This window comes from Mixophyes fleayi, chromosome 11 (assembly GCF_038048845.1).
Source record: "Mixophyes fleayi isolate aMixFle1 chromosome 11, aMixFle1.hap1, whole genome shotgun sequence".
Taxonomy (NCBI): Eukaryota; Metazoa; Chordata; class Amphibia; order Anura; family Limnodynastidae; genus Mixophyes; species Mixophyes fleayi.
In genome coordinates, this window is record NC_134412.1 from 52,119,729 (window position 1) to 52,147,648 (window position 27,920).

Below are 27,920 nucleotides of genomic sequence, written 5' to 3' on the forward strand. Positions count from 1 at the left end.
GCACTGCTTCATATGGTGATACTATATCTGCTGACATCCTTGTGATAAGTTTCTGTGTGTTCAGGGAGAAGCAGGATGAAAATAGAGCGAGGAAATAAAAATGTAGCCATGAGGTGTGGGAGGGTTAAAATTTTAGTATGGGGTAAAACACAGGAATTAAAAATGGAGGGGAGATGGAAATAGGGTTGAAAAGCAGACAATAAAATTGGGAGGATGAAAACAAGTAAAGAGACTGACTGCATGAATAAGATAAGCAAAGAGACGGCACAAATGTGTTCGGATCCAATATAAATGAGGCATGCATGTACACAGAGTCTGTACTTATGTGCCATGCTGGCTGGCCCAAGATTTGTCTTTCAAAATTACTGGCTCCTGACTTATGGCAAAACTTTGTCAGATACTGACTTAGATAACCTGATATGCCCATGTCACCATTCACAAGACTTTATTCTTAATATCCCTCTTTTTGTTTTCTTGCATTTATTTAGTGAAAATGCCATTTTCTCCTCGGCCTAAGCCTGTGAACATTCGATTTCTTTCTTTGCCTCCTGCTTAACCATATACTACTTATCTACATACTGCATATATTTCCTAAACAGACTTTTTTGCTTTTCCAGTGCTTCATATCTTGTTTTAGAACCAGATTGACTACATTTTCCTCGTTTTGTTTTCCCTGTCTAACTGAAACAAAGGTCTATATTTTCAGAACTGGTCCCTTTGTCATTTCTCCTACTGCTCATGTGCTATATTCAAATGCCTCCACTCAAAGGTTCACTTGCATGTTTTTTTAATCTATACAAAGTCAGCCCTCCTAAAATGTAACACCTTTGTTTTGTGTGGTATGTGTCCTTTGTCGTTATACTAAACCATACTACTTAATGATCACTGGAACCCAAATCATCATCCACACTTATCTCTGATACTTTGTCACCACTTGTAAGAATTAAGTCAAGAATGACTTCTTTGCAGGTGGGCTCCCTTCCCAGTTACTAATATCTGCAGTAGACACATTCCAGTTCACATCAGGCAGATGACAATATCCCAGAAATGTTTTTTTTCTTTTTATTGCCATTTTGGTGATGTCCTCTAATTAGAATTCTGTCCCATTCCTCTTTCTGTCTTGGAGCTCTGTATATCACCCTAGCTCGAAGAACAATGTTTCCTTCTGATTACAAAAAGTATCTCTCTATTTTTTTCCTTCATTACCTTATATCAACATAGCTTTGATGTTGTTTTTTATGTATTTCTTCTTTGGTGTTTCTAAATAAAGTATAACTATGTTCCTATCATGTTCTACATTACCAAAATAGAGGGATAGGTGCTGGAGAAAACATCAAAGAAAGCCACAAGAGATCAAATGAAAGGAGGTTTTGAATCTATAAAATCATAAAATATATGCACTAACAATTGTGCAAAATTGGTTGTTCATTTGTCTTTTTGAGTAACGTGTCCTCCTGTCTTAGATGCAGGAAAACTGGAAGGAATGGCCAAGGACAGCAAGCCTTCAACTGGGAAATTATTTTATTATAGATAACAATAGAAATCTATGCGCTTACAGTTTTGCAGATATGGAACGTAATAAATCCCAACATCTCTTTATTAATCTCTTTAAAATAGCCAGCAGTCTCAGCAAATTAGTATGTGTAGTTGTTCAAAGAAGCTGCTAGTTGCGGAGGTTTATGAGCAACATTAATTAAATACTAGCTCATACTTGCCTACTCTCTCAGGACTTCCGGGAGACTCCTGAACTTTGGGAAACCTCCAATGCTTCTGGGACAGTAGGGCTGAGACTTGATGACACAATTCACGTCCTCACCTCTCTCACTTACCCTTTGCCCCTCTCCTCTGGGATCTCCTGGGGGGAGGTCCAGAAAGTAGGCAAGTATGTACTAGCTAGATCTTTATAGTTCTGACACAAAACACGCTTGCTCTAGATTACAAGATGACTTTTCTTGTACCCTCAAATGCAGTGCGAGAGATTTGGGAAAATTATTTCATAAAACAGGGCTCATTTCAAGCAGTTCGCGTTTCCACTAGATTGTAGGCCCTCAGGAGCAGGACCATCCGCACCCTTATTTCACATATACACTCCTCTCATTGCTACCTTGCATGTCTCTGATTTGACACTATAATCTCCCTGTATCAGTTTTACAGAAGCCTCATAACACTCACATCACACTGAGCTATTGGGGACCTTGCTCCTTCCACTATCTAAGCCTTGTGCCTGCTTACATCCACTCTTCACATTATGTCAATGCCCCTGTCATATGCAGTACTGTCCTCGTTAATATAACCAGGCGAATGGACATGCACCTACTTCCTGCGGTCAGCTCATTGACTTCTGAAATAAGTATGGTGCTGCTGTTAACATTCCAATTTGACTTGCTAATAGATTGGGGACATCCAAGGTGAGCAGGAGATAAAGATTGGAAGCAATTAGGTGCACTGATCTTAGTTGGATGCACCTAAAAAATAATCTATGCAATGATAATAAAAAAATAATCACAGTGCAAATCTGCAGAAGAAAGTATGGAAAATGAGATTATCATACTGACAATGGTAAACCTTGCATTGAGCTTTGAACAGCTCAACAAACTCCTCTCATTGTTTGCAGTAATTGAGGTCTTTGGCAAAATAGACTTCTCACAGTCTGTTGTTTATAATCTGATGTTAAATATCTCCTTACTGTATAAAGGTACGGTATATACCACACCAGTAAATGTAGTGAAATTCAAAGTGTTCACGTGGTTGGTTTCATTGTATGAATCTCCCAGTGCATTTGCTGTTGTGGAGGTGCATCTTTTTCTTTAATCTGCACACATAGCCATTGTATTTCAAATTGGTGTTTTCTTCCAATGCCATCTGTTTTTGGATTCCTCCCATGTCTGTATCTGTTACCTCACCATTATAGGAGTCTCATTTGAAGTTATCCAGAATTAAATTTTAGACCACCGTTTGCAGATTTGAAACATAGAATGAAAGGCCTTACACAAGCTGACTGCAGCAAATAAAAATATAAATAATAGACATGTTCTTTATGGAGATTAATATAATAGAATTCTAAAACAATAATATAAACATTATATATTTAAGTATTCAAAAATATGTTCAGTGTTTAATCCAGAACATGTATAATGTGTTTATGATTACAATCTGTTAGGTTCATATTAAAAGGAGAAAACAGCTTGTTTTCTAATTGCATGTAGCAGGGAGTTGGGGGAAAACTAATTTACTAAATAAATTAGCTGAAGCAAAGTGACAAACACTAGAATCTATTTAGTAAATGAACATTCATTGGATCTTCAAGCTTTTGCTGAAATGGGATAGCCGCAAACAAATATGAATTAATAGAACCTTTCAGACTGGGAAGGTTCTTTGTGAGAAGATGTAGTTTTCATTCATGCAGAAATCCTATCATCAACACTGCCTGAAGTCCTCTAGTGGTAGATAATGTAGAATTTTATGTACAGACTTTTCATTTATAGAATAACATTCTTAGTCAAGAAAACTTTGCATTTGATTTGTAATTCTTGCACTGTTAAATAAGTGCACCAGATTTAATATGAACTTAAATATCTCAGGCCTGATTCATGAGGGAAAGTTAGGCAAAAAATTGAGTAAGTTTTCTTACTCAAGTTTTCTGGACAAAACCATGTTGCAATGCAAAGGGTGCAAATGAGTTCCTTGTTTTGCACATAAGGAAAATACTGGCTGTTTTTTCGTGTGGCACACAAATACTTGATAGCTTATTTGTACACTGAAATTTAAAGTTGATCTAAGACTCTGCCATCACATTTTAAATTTACCTCCCCCTCCAATGCAACATGGTTTTGCCTTGCTTACTTTTGCTTAATTCTCCTTAATGAATCAGGCCCATTGTGGTTAGTGTAAACCATATAACCCACAAACTTGTTATATGCTATCCTTTTTGGCATTCTCACCTGGAGGCTTTTGTTCTTTTGTATTTAGATAATGGAAGACCTAAGGCTCATGCCCATATCACTAATGCAAGCTGAGTATCTCATTGCATTTCCTATTTAAAGTTTTAAACCAGAATGAGTTTTGAGGTCCTCAGAATCCTAGTGCTTATGGGGATCGTACATCTTCAGTAAAATTAATCATTGATGTAAGCATACTTCGGTCACAGTTCTTGTAGAAGTTAAGTGTCTTAATCAAAATTCAGTCCCAAACAGTGACAGCGATCGGGTCCCGGCACACTTACCTGCTCCACGCTGTGCTCCTCTTCTGCGCTGAGCGCCGTGATCCCCCACTGACAGCCGACATATTGGATTTGATTTATTTTATAACATATCTCACCCTGTCATTGGCTCGGTCTCCCCCTGCAGGATATTTAAGGCACCTGACCTTGCAGCTAGGTGCCTGTTTTTTGTGCCAGTCTTCTGGCACCTACTCAGTCTGTGGACTAAACACGTCTATCTCCTTCTGTGCTCAGCTCGCTGTTCCAGAGATGTCTTCCGTTCACAGGCTCACCTTCTAGTGTACACCTTGCTGTCCAGTGATAACTTCTCCGAAGGCTATCGCCTTCTGTGCTCAGCTCTCTGCTCCAGTGACATCCTCCTGCTGCTGGTTCCCACCCCCTAGCACTCCTTCTCCATTCCAGTAATATCCCCTATCCTCTCATTCTCCTAAACGGGCTTTGTCTTGCACTCTCCCAGAGGGCCGCAACCTGCCAGTCAGAGGCTGCAAAATCCATAGCTTCTTGCGGGGTCCCCTGGTGAAGATTATCTGCCTCTTTAGACTCTGCGCCTTTGGGTTGAGTTGTGTCAAACTAGACAGGCCCAGGGGTCTAGATCTCCGCTCTTGTTTTGACAGTCAACCTGATAAATTTCAGAATTCAATAATATACTTTATTTTGGTGACAACATACTGACAAATAGTTGCTGCATAATGAAAAATTTGGAGCAAGATATAACAGATAATTAAATTACATGAATAACAATGTTTGTAGTTCCAAGAAATAAATATGCTATCAATTATTGAAAGAAGTAAAAGCCCACAAACAATATAATATACTACTTATTTATAACGTATTTTGCCAAGGCATGCATTTAGAGTTGCCTCTTATTTTCTAGTATGCCCTGTATAGATTATACAAAGTTGTTACCTTATTACAATTGTAAGTATGTTTATATATTTAAACGGCAGAAGTTTTGAAATATCCTAAGTGCAGATATAAGAGACTCTGATAGAATATTCCAAAAATGGGGAGCCTCTTAGGAGATGGCAGAGCATCCAGATTCCTTATTGAACTTAGGAACAATTAGCATTTTTCCGATAGTAGATATTATATGGGAAGTGCTCTTAGCCGGAAGGAGTAAACGTCTACTCGTGTAACTGGATAACATTTCTAGAAAGTATTTGAAAGACAGACCAGGACAGTGAATTCTATATCTAGAATCAATGGACAGCAACCCTAGATCTGATAGCATATCAATATGATTTGTTGTTACATAACAGATCGAGTTGTAAAGAGTATTACACTTGCTAAGGTTAATTTGAGGGCATTTACCGTAAACTGCAACCACATTCTCTGTAATTGGCATTAACATCTGTTGTGCGATGTATTTTCTGACCATGAGAATAAGGCATTTAGGATTTGAAGGTGTCTCTGCTAACAAAATTAAATATTAGCATCAAGCCATGTACCCAAGTATATATATTTGGGTACGAATGTCAGTTACATGTTGGAGTTTGTTCTAATTAGGTCTAATACACTTTGACATTTTAGCCTTTGTCCCTGATAACATGGATTAATCAGTATGTTATGAGAATCACTCATTTCCCAGGTGGTCTATGAGTACATACCAAAATGATGCTGGATCTTACAGATTATGACTGATTTAAAGTGATCATTATTTTCGACGGTGTGACCTCTTACAAGTGTTATGTGTACTATTATGTAGGCTATATATTTAGACTGTTTTATGTTTATTTTTCCTTTTACATTCTTACAGTGGCATCATACAGTATATCATTCTGACCTACATGAAACAACTTGGTGTGAAAGTTAAAGAACCAAGAATTCTGGAACATAGACGTGGACGCATTGGATTTCTACCTAAAATTAAGGTACAAACCCATGTAGGAAAAGAAGTTGTAGGGCCCCTTCCATGTATACTAGTTATACAGGCCCAAATTGTATTAAACACATCTTCTGTGACAAGTGGACCACTGCCAGTGTTCTTAACCTGTATAGTATGTGTTCCAACTGCCTTTGAAATATGAGATTTCTCAGCTAAGTGCTCAGATGGGAATGTGAATCTGACAGCAAGGGACAAAATACCCCACCTGCCCTTTTTTAGCTATATATTTATATCAGGAAAGTCAACCAATAATAAATTGGCTGAAAAATATTGCAAAAACTAAAAAAATGCTACGGAAATTGTTGCACAGTTTAAAAAAGAATGCCTGTACTGGTGCAAATTGATTCATAGAGCAGCTGAAGGAATAGTTTCTGTAACTTAAATATAATGCAGGATTTGTTGGTGTGTGACTGTTTGCAGTATTGGCTGTGAATGACTTGTGTGTACTTTTTTGTTTATCTTGTGAACTGGGTTAATACAGTGAGGGATTTATTTTGTTTTAATTGCTGGATGATTTGCTGGCGCTATATAAATAAAGGATAATGATGATGATGGTGCAATCTACATGGAAAAAGCACAGCACAGTGTGTTTCATTATACATCTTAGCCCAGTCTAACTTGCTACACAAAACAATTTTACTAGTGTTAAATTGCAATGCTCAGTTTTCATGTTCTGCATATTGGGAAACACCTACTACACTGGATCATGGATACTGCTGATGAACAGAAGTGAAATTCCAAAAGTTTTTTATTACTTACTACCAACTATATACATTTATACAATCAGTAAGTTGATGTTTGTATTAATAAAAAAGGGACATTTTATAATGAATCACATATTGTCCAATTGATGGTATCACATATTTAATCCCTTTGTTATGGAATAATCATGCAAAAGTTTGGAATAATGTCTGTTATTGGGCTCAAGAATGTAAACATGTATGTAAAGAATGTAAACATGTACCAGTACCTACAATGTAAAACCTACTCTATGCTGTGACTGCTTGTGCAACTAGCAAGTGATTTATATTGATGGACTGTACCTCATTTTCCCCCATCTGCCTTCCCCCAAACTTTGTTCTCACTTATTGATCTTTCTTTCTAAGTAGTTATTTGTGAAATATTTGATAAATAGTAGCTGCTTTCATAAGTTGTGTTCAGCATGATCAAAAATTACCTTGGAATTAAAGGTGTAACATAGCTTACTCCTGGTATACATTAACAACTTCTCTGATTGCAGATAGCTCAAACTGATGTTGGATAAAGCAGTTCATCCAAGATAATATTTACATTTCTGCAATTGCTTCCAGGTCCACAACATGGCCCCGTATCAAATGCTTTCTCTCCCACTATACCACTAAAACTCTTATACTCCTCTCTCTCTCCTACTGCCTGCTCCTACCTTGCACACCTACTCAACTTATCACTCGCCTCAGGTGTTCTACCCTCCTCATTCAAACATGCTCTCATCTCTCCTATTCTCAAAAAACCCAATCTTGACCCCACCTCCCTCGCCATCTATCGCCCCATCTCACTTCTCCCCTACGCCTCCAAATTACTTGAGCGGATAGTCTGCTGTCGTCTCACCAATTACCTCTCAGACAATTCCCTCCTCGACCCTCTCCAATCTGGCTACCGCCCCTTCCACTCTACCGAAACCGCCCTGGCCAAAGTCACCAACGACCTACTCTCAGCCAAATCCAAGGGTCACTTCTCCATATTCATCCTCCTCCACCTCTCTGCGGCCTTTGACACTGTGGATCACCCCCTCCTTCTGCAAACTCTTCTCTCTCTTGGCCTCTCTGGTTCTGTCCACGCCTGGTTCTGCTCTTATCTCGCCAACCGCACCTTCTCTGTCTCCACATCTGGCTCTGCCTCCACCCCCTGCCCTCTCTTGGTTGGAGTCCCCCAGGGCTCTGTTCTCGGCCCCCTACTATTCTCGCTCTACACTTCCTCACTTGGGACTCTCATCTCCTCCTACGGTCTTCAGTATCACCTCTATGCTGACGACATTCAGCTCTACGTATCTTCTCCTGATCTCTCTCCCACTCTCCTCTCTCGTGTATCTGACTGCCTATCTGCCATCTCCTCCTGGATGTCCTTGCGCTTTCTCAAAATTAATATCTCTAAAACTGAACTAATTGTCTTCCCTCCCCTCAGGCTCCCCTCTCACTACAACCTCTCCATCGTGGTTAATAATTCAACCATCTCCTCTGTCACCCAGCTCCGTTGCCTGGGTGTCACCCTTGACTCCTCTCTCTCCTTTGTCCCCCACATCCAATCTCTAGCCCAAACCTGCCGCTTCCAGCTGCGTAACATTGCCCGCATCCGGCCCTTCCTCTCTCACAAGATGCCACCAAAACCATCATACACGCTCTCATCATCTCCCGCCTTGACTACTGCAACCTTCTCCTTACTGGCCTCCCCCTCTCCCACCTCGCCCCCCTTCGCTCTGTTCTCAATGCGGCTGCCCGACTCATCTTTCTCTCACGCAGCTCCTCCGCCTCCCCTCTCTGCCTTGCCTTACACTGGCTCCCCTTCCCCTACAGGATCCTTTTCAAGCTCCTCACCACCACTTACAAAGCCCTCTCCCAGTCTACTGCCCCCTATATCTCCAACCTCCTCGCCATTCACACCCCTGCCCGCTCCCTGCGCTCGGCCAATGACTGTCGCCTCTCCTCCATTCTGATCACTCCAGAATCCAAGACTTCTCTCGAGCTGCTCCCCTCCACTGGAACAACCTCCCACGCTCAATCCGTCACCCAGTCTGTGCTCCTTCAAACGGGCACTCAAAACTCACCTGTTCCTCAAAGCCTACCAACAATCCACTTAACCCTTACCTTGTTGCACCTTAGCAAACATCCTTCACTCGTTCTCCCGTCTCTCCACCAGCCCCGCCTTTCTCTCCCTTACTTTAATGGCTCCCTCCTGTGCCTGTTTGTCCACCCTCCCTTAGGATGTGAGCTCGTATGAGCAGGGCGCCTCTCCCCTCCTGTCTCCATACCTGTTCTTCTACTCCATCTTCGCTCATATGTCTGCCCGGAGTTCTGAAGTATTGGTACTTTGTGTTTATTGCTCTGTACTATGTCACCCTGTATGGTCTCCTGTTTGTATTATGTATGGCGCTGCGGAAACCTTGTGGCGCCTAACAAATAAATGATAATAATAATAATAATAATATACACTCTCTGATCATTTCGCCTCTCGACTACTGCAACCTTCTCTTTACTGGCCTCCCCCTCTCCCATCTTGCTCCTCTTGATCTATACTTAATGCTGCAGCTAGACTTCTCCTCATGTCTCGCCGCTCTAAATCTGTCCCTTTCCCCTACAGAATCATTTTCAAACTACTCACCCCCACATACAATGGCCTATCCAACTCCACTGCACCCTACATCTCCAGCCTCATCTACATACACAGTCCCTCCTGCCCTCTCCACACAGCCAATGACCGTCGCCTTTTCTCCACTCTGGTAACCACATCTCACTCCCTTATCCGAGATTTGTCCTGTGCTGCTCACCACAACTAGAACCATCTCCCTCTTTCTATCAGACTATCCCCTAGCCTGTATAGCTTCAAATGGTCATTGAAAACGAATGTGCTTGGAAAAACCTAAAAGTCCTCCACTTACCCATTTCACCATGTAGTATACCTCTCGCCCTCTTTCATCCTCCATCTCTCCCACTCTTGCTTCTTGCCCTCAGATCCCCTTACATTGGTCACCCCCCCCCCCCCTCCCAACAGTTTGTCTACCCCTTTTCCTTTAGATTGTAAGCTCTATTGAGCAGTGCCCTCTTCCCTCCTGTTCTCATTACCTATAACTTTTGCTCACCAGCTACATTGCGCACCTCCTCCTTTTGTTCTCTGGCCATTGATTCCACTCATCCATTATCTTTGCACTTCATTCAGTGACTCTAAACCTTTCAGTTGCGCCCATGCTAATGGACACATGTTTTAGCCTGCACTGTATATACCCCTTGCACCCTGCTTTGTTATACAGGCGTGTTTAAAATTGCTCTTTAATACTGTAAAGGAATACAGATTAGCGTTTGCCAGTAAGGATGATTATAATTGTTATTAAAAAATATATATATATTGAATATTGAAAGCGCAAAATTTAGCTAGAAGTAAGTTAATGCATCACCTATTAGACATAACCATCATGAGAAATGTGAGCAGTATATTTGAGTGCTATATCAGAGGGTAATACAATATACATCAAATATGTTCTCTACCCATTAAATTAAACTTATGTGTATACATCAGGCTATTTCCTTTACACCATTATTTTCCACAGTCCCTTACAATGCGATTAAAATCAAGCATGATTCTATTCTATATGTAATATTTTAAAACTTTTGTGTCAAAACAGAAATAATCTCATTAATAGCAAATGAATATGTTAAAATAAATTTTTTAGCAATCTTAAACATGGTCTATACTGCCCTATTATAGCCACAGCTATAACTGGATTTCATTATAACAGAGTATTATCAAATACTGCATAGAATGGCGAGGAGGATTATACAACATCATATGCATTACGTCACGCTGAACACCGTGTCCCTATGCGAGGGGGAAAGCAGCACTTTAATTTCATAAACAACAATCATTTAACAAACGATACAACTATTTGTCTTTTTATAATAAGGTGTTATCAAGATTGAATACAAACCATTTATAGATAGAGTTTTCAGATAAAAAAGGAGAAGATAAAAAAAACACCTCATACTTAGCAAGTCTTCTGGCTGGAAGGTATTGTGTTTATTTTTTGGATTAAGCTCAGATACAGCAAAAGCAATCAAAGATCCAAAGGGAACATTAAAAGATTACTATCAACATAGCAGCTGATAGTTTTATCAGTTATTTAAAAATAAAAAATAAAAAAAAATCTGTCTGCATAGAAAAATGAGTACTATAGGAAAACCTATTAATATTTTCAAAAAGGTAATGGAAGGCAGTTCTATCTATAATACATACTATTTATATACAATATACATTTATATATAATTTACATTATATAGTTATAATATAAACTAACAGAGATAAAAGCTAACTGACAGAATCATTAATGTGCTTCTCTTATTAGCTCACAGTAGATGGCTTTAGCCGAACGCTGAATAAAAATCTTGTTTATAAAATCTTTCTCTCTGCTAATTTATACAGCATTGCTGCATGACACACACACATTTGATTTAATATTTAATCCATATTAATCTAGTTTTACTTATCTTTGGGAGGGAAGGGGGTTAACAAAAAAAGAAAACTTGTACCTCTCATGGAGATTTGTGGCACCTTACAAATAAAGATGACTGTGCATTATTTGCTATAACCCTGCAGGGTTTTTTTTTTAACACAAACATTCCCTGAGAAAACTTTGACAGTATTTATAAAAATTCAAGGGCCCTGCACTTTTAAACTGTAATTTACATCAGAATTCAAGTTACATATCCAAATACTCTACTACAGATTATGGGCTTATCTAGAAATGGACACATACGCACACAAAAAGTTGTCCCTGCATTCATATGTTTAGTCGGATGCATTACTCTGTCCATCTCAGAGTAGCAGACGTACATCAGGTGCAAAAAGTGTGTATACTTGCACCCCACAATACGTAGTGCTAGCTTAGAGATGTGGCTTGGCAGTGTTGGTAGTAATTGCTAATGTCACTTTACCTTATTTGTACAATATAATAAGGTATTGAAGTGTCGTATACTGAAGTGAATAGTTTCTTGAGTTATTCATACTTGTGAAAATTCAATTTTCAATATAAAATGTGATTAAATTCAAACATTTGTTGAATGGGAATATCCTTTCCTGCAGCAGTTCAAATGGAAATGTCAGTCCTGTAATAGATGGCTGTAGCTCCTTATAATATAGCTAATGATTTCAGTTGGAGGGGTTGGTGCCCAATCAAATGCGGCATCATTGCGTATCGTTTTCCTAACTGTCCAGCACCCCCAAGAGATACACCTCCCAAAAGTTGCATCTGCAAATGCTGCTATGTCTATTAGCTGCAATTTTGTTAATGCTCTTACTGTACTTGGCCTATAATTTTTCATTACCGGTGTTAGGAGACTCAAGGTAACAATGCACAAAAATGTATTTAGTGTATGCTTTTGCATGTGCAGTTTGGAAATGTGTTTCCTAAAAAGGAAACTGATGTACATTTAGCTCTAAATAAGCCCCTATATATTTTGTAATGTTATTTAAATCTAGAAAAATATATTTAAATGTAATCCATTATCCATGCACATAATAATAAAAGGAAAAATAATATTTTCATTATATTATGTAATTTTAGTTGCAAATAAATAAAATGCATGACATTAAATTGATCATTTACCTGCAGTTCCATCACAGTGCCTCCTTCATTATAAGGGATGTCAAAACTAGAATGAATCGAAAAAGTAAATGCATTAGAGAGAAATAAAAAGTCTTCCCAACACAGTAACCCCAAAATACAGTGAAATCTGCACAAATGCAATTAAACCTTGAAACATATAATTAACCCTTCAAAATTAAGAACTTTTTGCTGCATAAAAATAGAAATACTGATTAGACTCATTTCAAAGCACTTTGCGTGTACCACTATACCGAGGCATATTAACTGCTTTTAAATTATAGGTACCTGTTATAAGTTGTCTATAATAATGTTATTTTATTCTTTTTTTTAACCTGTAACACTTAATCTCACTGTTTATTGATTCTTATACCACTGTCATATGCACAATTCCTGCTAATCTATGATAGCGCTCTCACCTGACCTCATCTGGTTCTCCTCCAGTCACAAAATAAGCATTCTATATATTCGTCCATAAATCTGTAGTGCTACTGTTCATGCTTTAATTTATACACCATCTTAATACATAAACATATAAATAGAGCAAAGGTCTCATCACCTAGGACTTTAAATAGTCAAATACAGTGAAGGTCTAGCAACTAATGGGAGACAGGGCAGTTTTGGAGGCAAACACCCATAAAAAAATCAATTGGTTACTGTGCTTTGGATTTGTCTCAGAATGGTCCAAGGTACCGATTTATTCCTCCGCTCCATCTGTCTGCATCCCACTTCAAATGCCAAGTTATTGTTGTGGAAAAACTGCCAGGGATTTTGTAAAGGGTCAGTCATGCTTTTCTTAATTAAAAGCAAAGTGTAAATTATTACTGTAATAACTTATGGAGCTATCAAACACAGCAATTCACACTGTAACTCCACACAGTACATGTTTTCAGTTTCTGATATTGACAGTATATTTGTTTATGCTCAGATACAGAATAAACTTCAACCTAGCAAAACAATACTAATTTATTATTTGAAAATAAACAAGTTCACCTTTTACTCTAAACATTTTTCGGGTACTTTTCCTAGGACACCAGGGGCCATATTTACTAAACTGCGGGTTTCAAAAAATCGAGATGTTTCTTATAGCAACCAATCAGATGCTAGCTGTCATTTTGTAGAATGTACTAAATAAATAATAACTAGAATCTGATTAGTTGCTATAGGCAATATCTCCACTTTTTCAAACCCGCAGTTTAGTAAATATATTCCCTAGGTGTCACATTATTTTGTTTTATTACCTCTGTGAATCAAGATTTATATATCAGCAAGTAGGTTAGTGAGACATGTTATAGTCTTTAACACCATCTTTTAAAGAATATATTATTGCTTTAATTCTACATCAATCTTGTTTAATCCATATACCCCAATTGCAGGCACTTACCATGCTCTCTTGGCTTCCAAGGTAGAGGTCAAGCTAGGTACACACTACAGGTTTTTTAACCGATTGTCGTGCCAATCACGTGATAAACGACATTAGATCCGATATTACATTAGTGTGTATGCTTCCATGATCATTTTTGTCGTACCAAAACACATTCTATCGTTTTCATTCTCTTCAAATGATGAACGATGTTGGGCAAATTCTGAAGTGTGTATGCACTCCCAACCAGCACTGTAGGCAGATCTCTACAGAGGTATGATCTTTTCAGCCGATAATTATGACAGATAAAGAGCACAGATCTGAAGGTAAAACATGTAAAAACATGTATAATGTGTATACATGAATCGGCATGCTGATAGGGCTTTCAGTCATTTGTAAAATCGTTAACGACATTGTATCGTGACAAGTTTTTTGTACTGTGTATCCAGCCTTACTCCTTGATATAACTTTATTGTATTCTTGGTCAGGGTGTGATCCACAGCAACCAGTAAGATTGTAGCTCACATTTTTGTTGTGGAGTAGAGAATATAAAAACAAGCAGCTCATTAACTGGTATGGAAAACATCTCATTATTTTCTGTACACTATTTGTCCTGATCGTATCCATTCACTTTATTTTTCTTTATACAGTCTCTTGTTTTCAGCCATACCTGTTTTCATTGTTTTAGTCGTCATCATCATAAGGTTTTACTAATGGAGTCCTTAAGAAATGTACAGTATCTGTTATTTCTGCTGCAAAAGGCTTTATAATGGTCTAATAAGTGAGGTGTTCTCAACAAAAAGTCTGGAACGCTATGATTAGATAAGAGAACAGTTATTTTTGCGGTTCTATGCAAAATTCCCTTTCCTCACTCAAGTACATTCATCCACTCTTCAGCTCTTTCCCATAACTAGGAAGCAGAGTAGATTCAGTAAGAAAAGAAGCAATGACACAAACCATACTGTTGTTCTCTCCGTGCTATGATTAGTGAAATGAAGAGCAAAAATAAAACGGGTTGCATACAATTGAAGGGAAAAATAAGTTAGTGCGCCTTTAAACTTTCTTGCTTTAACATGTTTGCGGGTGTAGTAACAAAAGTTACTACAGAATGAACTAAAGCTAAACAGTCATTGGGAATAAATTTCCACTTGCATGCAAATGTAGAGTCTTGTTTTTATTATGAAACCTTTTGAATAATATAAAAAGTTTTACACTAGTAAGCCATGTCAACATCCCAAAATGTCAACATCTGTACACTTATACAATTATGTAGCTTGGATAATCCATAACAATATCCCGATACATCAGCCCCTGCCTATATAAATATACAAAAGCTGGCATTCTCAGCCACTGACTGTTAATGTTAAACAAAAGCTTTGTTTTGTGTCTGAAACGAAGATTCCCATATGACTCCTGCAAGTAAATATCACTTTGGTGCATTATTATAGCAAGTACCAAATGGTAGTCAGTGATATGTTATTGGCAAGGTTTGTTCTTATTGCAATAATCTTAATTAGTGGTCTTGTAAGTTTTGGCAGTCCATCTGATTCTGACTTTCTTTCCTAGTGCAGTTTACATAATAATAAATAATAAAAGTAAACATCAGTTGCTGTGGGTTACGGCCTATTTTTCTTGTGCACCAGTTTGCATAAATGTCTTTTTTAAGGGTATTAACATTGTTGTTTATTTGTAATGCGCCGCAGTGCTCCTCGGCGCTGGACAGTGGGGAAAGCAGGTTATACATAAATAGGAACATACATTGTAGACAAATTAAATACAGATGTGAAAAGAGGAAGCTGGTACAAATCCTATGCTTGTTTGAAAGCGGTTGTAGTTTTTTGGGTTTTTTTTTTAAGCAAATGTATCAATTGTACATAACATTTAAAGCTCTTCACGAGAGAATTTTACAAATTTATGAAATTTCACCAGGGCACAGGCTTAAAGAGGGACTAGCAAAGTGGCCACCCTGGTAAGACATATACTTTGCTAATAATACCATCTTAACATGGCATGTATAACTGACCAAGTAGAACACCTTTTATCAGGGCCATACTGGGACTAAAAATCAGCCCTGGCATTTAAAGTACCCCGGGACACCTTAGCTCCATTAGGAAAGAAACTATGTGCCGCCGGCGGCGCCGAAAAGGACGTGACCACATTGTGTTGTGCGTGTGGCCAACATGGGGCATTGATACATACATTATAATAAAACATTACATTTATCATGCCCTCCCAGCCACATCACGCCATTCCTGCAGGTACATTATGACACCCCCAACCCACTGTACTTATTTATGCTTCTGGTGCTGCTGACATCCATAAGGGTGGGAACTTCCTGTAGAGTGAGCAGTGAAGCTTTTTGTCTCAGGAGATTACCAAATCTTGTGATATTTAGAGCTCCTCGGCTTGCTCTGCAGTTTGTGTCCTGTCCGGGAACTGGGAGCAGCTATCAGTTCCCTTCCCCTAACCAGAGGTGGATTAAGGCTCAGGGGGCCCAGGGTATTTAAGATAGCAGGGCCCCTATTATGCAACATGGTTATCATTTCAGACAAATACACAGGCAATACTGTGCACACAGCTCTGCCTTCACAAGCAGTACATTGTGAAGTGGGACATATCTCTTAACTGTCCTTGCTGTTGGACCAAATCCTGACTAAGGGCAGTGTCAGACTGGGGCATGAAGGGGCCACCAGGGGACTGCAACGCTAGGGGCCCACCATAGGGGGTGTGGCCAACCATCACAGAGGCGAGACCAGACACTAGAGGGGGAGTGGTCAGCCCACAAAGGACAGCTAGCACCATAGTGTAGTATATAAAGAATGCAGTGTGTGTATAAAGAGTACACAGTCTTGACCTGCACCTTAGATTGGGCAGAACAGTCACCAAAAATCGGGATTATCCCACTAAACCAGGCTTGGCTAACCTATGGCACTCCAGGTGTTGTGAAACTACAAGCCTCAGCATGCTTTGCCAATATATAGCAGCCCATTGCTGGAAGGGTATGCTGGGACTTGTAGTTTCACAAAACCTGGAGTGCTTAGCCAAGCCTGCACTAGACTCAGAACATTTGACAGACTGTCCTATCTGTTCTTGTCACTTTTACCACCTGTGGCTGCTGGTTTCTTTAGTTGCAGCTTGTCTGGATCCTGGAATGTTGAGGGCCCTATTTGGAAAAAAATAATGGGTACATTCAGAAAATTCCAACCAGCACTGGCGTTAAATCAATAGGACCACAATTAATACTTAGGCCTTCCTCCAGCCCCAACATAAAAGTAATAGTATTCCCATTTAATAAACCTATTTCCCTCCCTCCAGACAGCCCCTGCAATAAATTAATCACATTTACGTATAATAAGTATACCTATTTCCCGCGACCGTCACTGCCATTAAATAATTCATATTAAAATTTAATAAACATACCTCATGCTCCTCAAACTCAGCCCCGCATTCAATTAATAGCGCCCAAACCACCCCATCTTAAATTAATAGTTCCCACTATAAAATTAAATTTCCCCATCTTCACCCTACAAAGAAAATAGCACCCATTATTTAGCCACCACCTACCACACACACATTACATTTCCACAAGCCCGTTGTGCCATCACACACATTACTGTGCCCCTTCATCACCATGCTGTGCCTCCTTATGATCACACTGCGCCCTCCATGCTGTTTTCCCCCCCTTCTCCTGCTCCCCTCTTCATCACCCTTTGCCTTACTGCTTTTGCACCCCCCCCTTCTCCTGCTTCCCCTTCACTTTGCCATGCTCCCCCTTCTCTCTGCCATGCTCCCCCTTCTCTCTGCCATGCTCCCCCTTCGCTCTGCCATGCTCCCCCTTCTCTCTGCCAGGCTCCCACTTCTCTCTGCCAGGCTCCCCCTTCTCTCTGCCAGGCTCCCCCTTCTCTCTGCTGTCTTGCCGGAGATACTCACTGAACGTCGGGCATGATGACTTCACGCCCGACATTCAGTGAGAACCGAGCCGGCGCCGCGGTCACGTGAGTTTTTTGGTTGTTTTTTTTAACTTTCTCGCTCCCCCCACCAATGATGAGGGGAGCGATTCAGGGTCGAGGCCTACCGGGGGGATAGCCCGGTTCCCCGGTGGGCCAGTCCGACCCTGACTAAGGGAGACAGTCACCCAAATTCAAGACTGCCCCACCAGATTCAGGACAGTTGGCAGACTGTCCTGCTCTCTCCTACCTGTCTTGGTCACTTTCACCACTTGAAGCGGCTGGTTTCTTTAGCTCAGTTCCTTCTTGTCTTGATCCTGGAATATTGGATGCCCTATTTTGAAAAAATGAGATTTAGAAAACGCCAACTAGCCTCGGTTTTAAAACAATAGCACTCACGTTTTATAATTAGGCCCCAGTCCCTATAATAATAATTTTCACGTTTAATAAGTAGACCTATTTCCCTCCAACCAGCCCCAACATTAAATTAACAATATAGCCATTTACTCAAAACATATTTCCCTCCCTCCAAACAGTCCCAGCAATAAATTAAATAGCATTGAAGTTTAATAAATATAGCCATTTTCCACAACCATCCCCGGCAATAAATAATTCATATTCACATTTAATAAATCAGCAGCAGCAGCATATTCACAATTTATTTATATAGCGCCACTAATTCCACAGCGCTGTGCAGAGAACTCGCTCACATCAGTCCTTGCCCCATTGGAGCTTACAGTCTAAATTCCCTAACATATATATATATATATATATATATATATATATATATATATATATATATATATATATATACACACACACACACTCAATTTGTTAGCAGCCAATTAAGCTACTAGTATGTTTTTGGAGTGTGGGAGGAAACCCATGCAAACACATACAAACTCCACACAGATAAGGCCATGGTCGGGAATTGAACTCATGACCCCAGTGCTGTAAGGCAGAAGTGCTCACCACTAGCCACTGTGCTGCCCAATAAATAGCCCTCCTCCCCAAGATCAACCCCATATTTTATTAATAGCCCTAAACTACTCCAGCATTAAATTAAAGGTTCCTTCACCTCACCTTAAATAATTAGCCCCCACCTACACTCCACAATTAAATAGCCTACCTCCCACACTATATTAAGATCCTCCATTCCCTCACATATTATATTAAAATACGGCGCCGTACACACACGCACGCTATATTAAAATACTACACGCGCACACATACGCACACTATATTAAAATACTGTGCACGCACACTATATTAAAATACTGCACTGCTGGATCGGCCCAACTAGCCATCGGCCCGTCTGGCATTTGCCCTGCCTTTTATACTGCTTAATTCACTTTTGTATGTTACTGAACATCCAATAGCTCCCTACTTTGGTTTGTGACTTGGACCTTTCAAAATAAATGATATTAGCAGGGTGGATCAGATTTCAGACAGTTTTGCAGATGATATTTTAACTCATATAAGAAGACCTAAATTGTAATTGTACAACATAATTAGCTGCAGCTACAATATTTAGTTTATTTGAGATGTCTGTGCCAATAATGCTTTGTGGGTGGCATAGTACTTATCCTTGCTTCCTTTCTGTTCTGGGATCATGGGCTTGATCACCTCCAGGGTATTATCTACGTGCAATTTTTGTATGATCTCCTAGTATTAGGTTTCCTCTGTTTTTGTTCTCTTTTCTTCCACAATCCAAAACATACAATGAGGTTAGTTTGCTTATGACAAAGAATTGGTTTCACTGCGTACGTTGTGTGCCTGTTTTAGGAAAATTAGATTGTAATCTCGTTTGGAGGTATGGACTGATGTGTCTGAATAATTTGTCATCAGTTCAGTGACTTGTAATATGTTTGCACTATATACATAGGGTATATTACAAATATCCTTTATCAGATTATATAATTAGCCCTGAAATACCTAGTTTTTAATTGTCATTGTACCTTCTGTTTATAACAGAGCATAAAAAAGGAAAAAGAGGGAGATGAAAAGTGGAAGCGCAGAGGACTTTCCAGTATCTTAGGTCCTCCACGGCGTCCCAGCCGGCAAGACAGTAATGCAAGTATGTATGACTACTTTCGCTTATGATAGTCACACTGTGGTTAACACTGTGATTATTGAATTGGTGTACTTCCACATGGCTGCAGGAAAGAGAATTTGTAAGCAATTCTTCCTAGTATTTTATCGTATAGGCTAGTTTAATGCATGTGGGGATTCTTGCACAGGTAGGTTGTTTTAGCTTGAGATATAAGTCTTTGTTAATGTAAATAGATGACCATTAAATAGATTCTGTACTTTTTGTCTTTTTTCAACCTGAATTCATATTTCTATGGTGTGATAATTCATTGTTAATCACTGTTTGCAATCTGTCATTGATGACAGTTTCTAGAGCCCTGCAAATGCAGAAACACCCCAAGCACTTATCAACGTCCTCATCCAGCAGTCCTGAGCCTGCAGAGAGCAGACTGCGTTCCAGTGCAGCCTCCATGGATGGGCCTGATGGTTCTTTCAATCTGTTTTCTCCACAACCTAATATTGGCTCAACTTACAGCTCTCCTGATGGTAATAGGGAATCAGAGGGAGGTGAGTACCACAACTGGTACCATAATAGCTTGCCATAATTAAATTAGCAAGTTATTCAGACCCATAGTTGCTGTTTGTTTTTCCTAGCTATGAAATCTTCTATGGAGGGGTTTCATTCCACTGACTCTTGTGATGGAAGCTCACGAACTTCAGGTTCCCTCTTTGACTTTCCATCACCTGCACTGGACCTTTTACAGGGAGAGGTTAAAGACGCTGATCGGTAAGAAAGGTTGTAAATGTTTGATCATTGTGGTCTACAGCAGTGGTTCTCAGCAAAACTTATCCTATGGCCATAGCCAAACTTAGGTGGGAGTGTGGTCATTTTAAGGCTAGTGTGCACAAATCTCAAGAATGGAAGAATTGTGGCGCACACAGCAGCTTGCTGATAATTTTAGGACATGTCCATATTTGTTTCTTTATTTTTGTTTTTTTTCCTTTCACCATGCCTAACATACTACATTAAGCCAATAAATAAAACCCAGCATTGCTAACCTTTAGCTGCATTTGTCTTCTCTGAGTTTGTATGTTCTCCCGGTGTTTGCGTGGGTTTCCTCTGGGTGCTCCAGTTTCCTCCCACACTCCAAAAGCATACTAGTAGTTTAATTGGCTACTATCAAAATTGACTCTAGTCTGTCTGTGTATGTTAGGGAATTTAGACTGTAAGCTCCAATAGGGCAGGGACTGATGTGAAGGAGTTCTCTGCACAGTGCTGTGGAATCAGTGGCGCTATATAAATGTTGATGATGAGGGTGATTTGAATCTGGCATCCCTACAACCAATACAGTGGTGGAAATGCAGACTGTCCATCATTGATCTTCATTTCATTGGTCTCCAGACCCTGTTCCCTACAGTAGTTCTACAGTGTGGTCATACTTGGGAATCACTGATCTACACTTATTGTGCATTAATTAGTAATGTATTTCTTGCTTTTCTTTTAAAATAGCAGCACTCATTGTCTTGAACATAGGCTTGTGCAAACAGGCGAATAGTCACTTTTGATTCTGTTTCAAAAATTTGTACCTAGCTCAATCATACTTTAGCTGAAGAGGAAGTACACACTTTTGAAAGCAAATATTTATCAAACCGCAATACTCGGTTAAAAGAAAAACACTGGTCCTAGCTAATCTTTTAGATTTCATTAAGTCTATGCAGCATGCTGCCTGTTAAATCTTTCAGAGAAAGTTTAAGTCTGCTGCTTAGGAGGACTGTGTTTATATATTTATATGGTTCTGGGGCATTGTAATGCCAGACATATGTTATGTACATCAGAAATGATCAGTAGTGATTGGTGGGTTCATACACAGGGATATTGCCAGGAATATTATAGGAAGCATATGATTGCTTTATCTTCTCAGCTTTCTGTCCTAGCTCAGCACCAATTTAGATTAAAACCCTATAGCTGTTTGTGATGAAAATGAGGGCGGGGGGTACTTCATATTTTTACTAACTGGGATGAAGTGAACTGTGAATGAATGGCAGAACAATATACATTACCTTTAATGCTTATTTATTAAAATTATAATTTTTGGACTTGGTTGTCCTTTTACCTTTTTTTAACTCGATGATTTTTCTGAGCCATAGTTACAGTTCCCCAGCTTTATAAAGTCATATTTCTTGCTAATCAGACTGTTATATTTATTTACAGAACCTTCCATCTGCCATTATTATTAAAGTCTCCTTTGCCCTTTTCTACTTCCTGACGTCCTTTTCCTTATTCCTTATACCCTGGTTATAAATCTTTAAGATGAACTTAGGTACCCTTGAAAGAACCACTTCAGTGACAGCTAGCATTTTTATGGAACTTAATTGGTTTCTCCATGTATTTCTTTTCTTTTCATCACCAGGTTTAGTGAACATGGCACACCAAAACCCTCCCGCAAGTAAGTAGGCTATATATGTTATCTACTTTAGTTACAGAATCTCATACTTTTCTACTTTATTGTTTTCACCTCCAGGAGGGTAGGTGAATTGTAGATGCAGAGGAGGGTGGGGCACCTCCAATCACGTCATTGTACCCCTCCTTCCCCCATGATGAAATGACAGCCATTTCTTTGCATTGGGCGAGGCTAAAATGATGTGATTTGCAAGGAATCGCATAATCGAGGTCCTATTCCTGCAGGACGCAAGAGAATGGCCTGCTGTCTGGGAGACCTAGCCAGAATTTGGGAGTCTCCCAGGTACTCCAGGAGAGTGGGCAGTTATGATGAATCTGCACATGGTCTTTGTGTTTTTCTCTTATTACAAAACTTTTTTGCAGAGTTCACATTTGTAACTGGTTTAGCACATGCTCTCAGCCCAACAGGTTGCTTTTAATTAACAGTAATGTCTATTAAATTGTGTTTGCTTTATTTCTGTTTACTTAAAGATACATTTTTGTGTGTGATATGGTCCCTAGTCCTCTATACCATATGTTATGTAAGGTGTCCATTTAATTGCATTGCAGGCTCAGCGCTCCTTGTGTATAATAATCTACAAATTTGTTATCAAAATGTATAAAATAGAATAACGTTCATGTAATAATGTACTTTCTCTGTGGCCAAGTGGGAATTGGGGTGAATCCGCTGGCATTATGTCACCACACTGATTTGCAGGAACTTGAGCACTAGTGTGTATGAAGGTGTCTTAACCCTGGTGCTTCAGTTGGGGAGGTCATGACAGCTGCCCTCATACAGAACTAGAGATGAGCGGGCTCGGATTCTGCTAATCCGAGCCCACCCGAACAGTGCGGATCCGAACGGGATCCGAGCACTGTTTGGATATTTCCGGCGGGCAAAAAAATGAAAACGAGTCTCTGTCGTCCAAGTCTCGCGTCGAATCTCGCGAGGGGTGGGAGGGAGGGCCCAGAACAATTCCATCTTGTACCTCTTTTTTTGGCATTATGTGCTCAAGCTACCTCGGTGCAACCTTTTGGCCTAAAAACAATATTGTGAGGTGTTCAGAATAGACTGGAAATTAGTGGAAATGATTGTTATTGAATGTTATTGAGGTTAATAATAGCGTAGGAGTGAAAAAAAAAAACCACAAAACTGGTTTTTAGCACTTTTTATGTTTTTTTCAAAATAAATCCGAATCCAAAACCTTAAATCCGAACCAAAACCTTTTGTCAGGTGTTTTGCGAAACAAATCCGAACCCAAAACCTCAAGCAAATCCGAATCCAAAACACGAGACACCAAAAGTGGCCGGTGCACATCCCTATAGAGAACAGCAGTGCCTAGCCTCCACAATTCAGCCCCAGCCTTTATACACATAGCAGCAGCATCGATGAGGCTTCTAATGGTGCCTCCTGGGTTCACATGATTAAAGCAACAAGTCTATCAGAACTACACAGCGCTCTTGACATCTGGAGAGGCAATATTCCCTAGCAGTCAGCATGACGATATGGGATTGTCCAGTTTTGCTTGTGTCCCTAGTAGGACATCGGCTCCAGCGGTCAATTGTGATGAACACCATGTTCTCCCTATGACAGACCTTACTGCACCAACATAGACTTCCCATGTAGAGTATCCCAACCTAGAAGAGTGTGTGCTGGAAGGAAGGTGGTCAGTGAATCTTGGCTCTTAGATCGACCTCTGAAAGCCTGGAGGCACCACGCTGACACTAGCTTTTCAGGGATGAAAGTGGGGAATCTGACCTGGGATAAGGAGTTAATTTACAGGGTAGCCATGAAGGTAGAAAAGCATAGACCTTTCAGGGAACAAGTTTAACTGGTGGCCCCACAAGGGGTTAAAACAACTGTCATTTGTCTATGAAATTCCTGTGGCTGGATATCAGAGGAGGTACTGTACGCTTAAGCACCTGAAGAAAGAACTTTTTCTTGCATGGAATGTCATTGTCTGGATCTTTTCTTCTTCTATGACACTTTAGTGGCTTTGATGCCACACTGCTCATGCTGCCCTCAAGTTGGACAACCTTTTCAGTGAGTGGCTGTGGACCTATTAGGTGCCCTATCTATGTCTAGTAAATTGGGGCAGGAGTTTATATTCTCACTGTGGTGGATTTTGCCACCCAGTATCCCAAGGCTTTGGCTCTGTCCACAATCATTGCAGAAAAAGTAGTGGATTGCTGCTAAGAATATTTAAGAGTAGGATTTTACATTGTTTGAACTGGTCCAATGTACAGAGTGAGTAAATTCTGTATCACCCCAGGACTATGCAAGGAGTTCAACTAGCCTCTGAAGCAGATGCTACAGGCAGTGGGGGCAGGGAATGATTCCTTCCACAACTCCTGTTTACTTATCGGGAAGTGCCACCAGAGTCTACCAGTCTCAGTCTTCAACCTGCAGTTTGTTGCTTACTGAGGAGAAACAGAGGTAGTGACTTACATGACCTCCTCAAGCATGTCAAAGGTAATGGTGATATAGAGTTAGTGCTGGGGCAAACAGTTTGGTGTAAATAAGAGCGAGCAGCTGGTGTCTGTGCTATGGAAGTCTGAGGTCTTGTTCAGTATGAATCGATGTGACAGTGCCTAATGCCCAATTCCTTCCCTGCATTGATGCTTTGTTAGAGGAGTTGCCAGAGGAAAGTATGTTTTCACACTTGAGTCAATACTATAGACACCACTGATCCCAGAGCTTCTCTAGAATGGTTAGCACTCTAAAACTCATACAGACTTAATGGAGTAAAGGTCATAAGGATGAAGAATGCATAAGCCACCTTCCCCGCTTTAACTGGAAAGTTTTGAAGGCATTTCTCGGGCTTAATTACCATTACCAAGCATGTAAGGCAAGTTTTAGGAAGACTTGAGAGAAGATGGGGTAGCTTTACAGGTCTAGCAATAAGGGCAGATAAGTGTCAGATGGGGATTTGCGTGGGGGGCAGTTTGGACAGAACCAGAGGAGCTAGAGGCAATCTAAGCCCCCAGCCCTCCACCCAGGGACAGATGCTAGCATTCTTGGGGACTGCAGGGTATTGCCACAACTCAAGCACTATAGCCAAGCCCTTGACAGATGTCACCAAAAAAATGAATTCAAAATATGTGGCCTGTGCACCCACTTGTGAGCGGTCATTGAAAGAAGCCCAAATGCGATCGTCAGTGCTAATGGCTCCAAATTATGTTACCAACTTTATTGTACGACTGATGGACTTAGACTGTAAGGAACCGGCCTTGGGTAGGAGCACACTGTGGCTTATTTGAATAGAAAACTACTGAAACAGTGGGTGTGGTATGCCACCATTGAGAAAGAAGTGTTTGGCTATTGTGAAAAACATCAGCTCTTTGTATATCCACCACTTCACTGTGGTGACTGATCTCAATCCTGTAAAGTAGTAGCAACATATTTCAGGGGCAAATGGCAGACATGCGGTGGAGCCTTATACTTTGCCTTTCATATTAATCACAAGCAAGAAAGGGCAACAGCAACGTGGATGGAAAGTCAAATTTTAAGGAAATGGCCACATTGGACATAGGAGGAGTGTGGTTGGGTCCCATTTGCCTCACGCCCTGCACGTGCTGCGGGGCGTGTTATATAATGTGCCCATTGAATTTTATGGAAAATGCAGAATGCCTTTTAAACATCAATGTACAAAGGTGTTTTTAACATTTTTAAAACTAAAATGATGTTCAGAGAATTAAGTATTTACCCAAGAGGCCCAATGGTGCTTGGGGTGATTCCATTGTCCTTTTCCCTCTATTCTGGTTCTCTTTTGCTTTTAAAAGGCAAAATACCTGTAAGTAGAGATTTAAATGTAAATCTGCAAGCCAATGAAGCCAGTATGTAGATGGAGCTAAGCCAATCACCATCTATAGACTTCAAAAATAATTGTGTCAACTTGCCATAAATGTATTGCTTTGTGATGCCATTTTAATGCTCTTATTTTTAACTAAACCTTCTCATTTTAAGCAAATATATACTGTTAACAAAATAAGTGATATGCTGGCATCATTGTGATCTCACACTAAATTTAAGAAATAATTCCCATGTCAAACCCTTTGCAGATTGGACAGCATGGGTCTCGGTGAAACTCAAAGTGAAGATGAACTATATGATCCAGACCTGGAAATGGATCCTCCCAACTGGCAGCAGCTTGTGAGCAAAGATATTCTACAGGGGCTGAAACCACATGAGATCAAACAACAAGAGGTCATACATGGTAAGGAAGAGCCCTTTAACAATTGTTACAATAAGCAAGATGGTGCATTACTTTAGATACATTAAATGCATTGGCTAGCAGCAAGAATACGTATGTTATTTCTTTATGGTGCATTAAATGAGCCCTTTCAGCAAGTAAAACAGAAAAGGGAATAGGCCAGGAAAATTTTAATGCGTAATACTGCATGTAATCTGCTCTAGGAAAGTATCATGATTCAAAAGCAGCCAAAATGATTTCACTGCAGCTGCGTTCTCATCTAATTATGAAGCTGCCTACAAATTACTCTAGTCTCTGGAGAATACAGAGTTTGAGTGCATCATTCACAAGAGCAGCCGTTATCAAATATGTTTGGGAAGATGTGTGAATGTTTTTAAATGTGTAGGCAGGTTATTTAAACATCATATCCTATAGAAATATGTGAACATTTGTAGGGTAAGGAGATCAATACAGTATACTTGAAATTGAGGCAGATGAGAAAATAGGGAGGATTTAATGTTACAAAGACAATGGTCCATCCCATTTTCAAGTACATTAAAGTGTATTATACACAAAACTTTTTTGTTGTTCAAAGTTAGTGATTTTCATATCTGTCCCTAGGCTTTCCTATGCTGTCTTTATGTGTGTTCTTGTTCATGTGCAACACTGGTCAAAACAGACTAATCTTTCAAAATGAGCAAGTTCTTGTTTGTCTCACCTGTTTGGGATAATTAGGCTAGCTATGGACAGCCTTGGAAACCTATGTATTTTTAATCTTCATATGCTCAAATATTTTGTAAAATTCTCTCTTGTATTATGTTGCAGAACTGTTCTATACCGAACGAGCGCATGTCCGTACACTTAATGTCCTCAATCAGGTGTTTCATCAACGAGTTATAAGAGAAAATATTTTAACACCCACTGAAACTCGAAGTGTGTTTTCCAATTTGGAGGAGATCTTGTTGCTTCATGGTTAGTAACAAAGGGAAAGCTGTAGCCCATAGATCTCTGTAATAAAATTATGTAAATGCATAAATGTACATTAACATATAGCGACTGATTAGATTTGTGTAGTCGAACATGCATTAGACTTATTATTGCTGTTTTCTGATTGGTTGCCATGAGATACAGCACACTTGCAATTTTGCACTCTTACTAAATAGGCCATTTAGTAACATCTCTGTTGTAATGTGGCAACAAAGAGATAGTAATGACTGTAATGATAAACAGAATGCATTTTTCTGTCCTTGAACTGGCTGCACACATTTGTATATATTTTACATTTTGAAGTCCAAATGGCCAATTTGTTGCACCAGCATTGGGATCAGTTGCTTACAATTGTATGTACAGGAATTTACTGTGATCATGCTTGACAGCTAGCTGCACATAATGCAGGAGTCTATTGATTGCTGAATAATAGGAAGAGGGGGGGAGACTCATCACTTCATGATTGTATTTATTTATATATGGGAAAGAGACTGGCTTTTTTTTTTTTT

At 39.7% G+C, this 27,920-nt stretch overlaps 1 protein-coding gene across 6 annotated transcripts in view; it reads left to right on the plus strand.

Annotated features, from left to right (window-relative positions):
* Window positions 1–27,920, plus strand: part of ARHGEF12 (Rho guanine nucleotide exchange factor 12) — a 187,322-nt gene that overhangs the window by 101,925 nt on the left and 57,477 nt on the right. For all 6 annotated transcript variants that reach the window (XM_075190668.1, XM_075190670.1, XM_075190671.1 and 3 more), the window contains 7 exons: window positions 5,976–6,090; window positions 19,735–19,837; window positions 20,158–20,358; window positions 20,446–20,578; window positions 22,203–22,238; window positions 26,294–26,448; window positions 27,250–27,396. In XM_075190668.1, coding sequence (XP_075046769.1) covers window positions 5,976–6,090; window positions 19,735–19,837; window positions 20,158–20,358; window positions 20,446–20,578; window positions 22,203–22,238; window positions 26,294–26,448; window positions 27,250–27,396 — 890 coding nt within the window. The remainder of the gene's footprint in view (window positions 1–5,975; window positions 6,091–19,734; window positions 19,838–20,157; window positions 20,359–20,445; window positions 20,579–22,202; window positions 22,239–26,293; window positions 26,449–27,249; window positions 27,397–27,920) is intronic.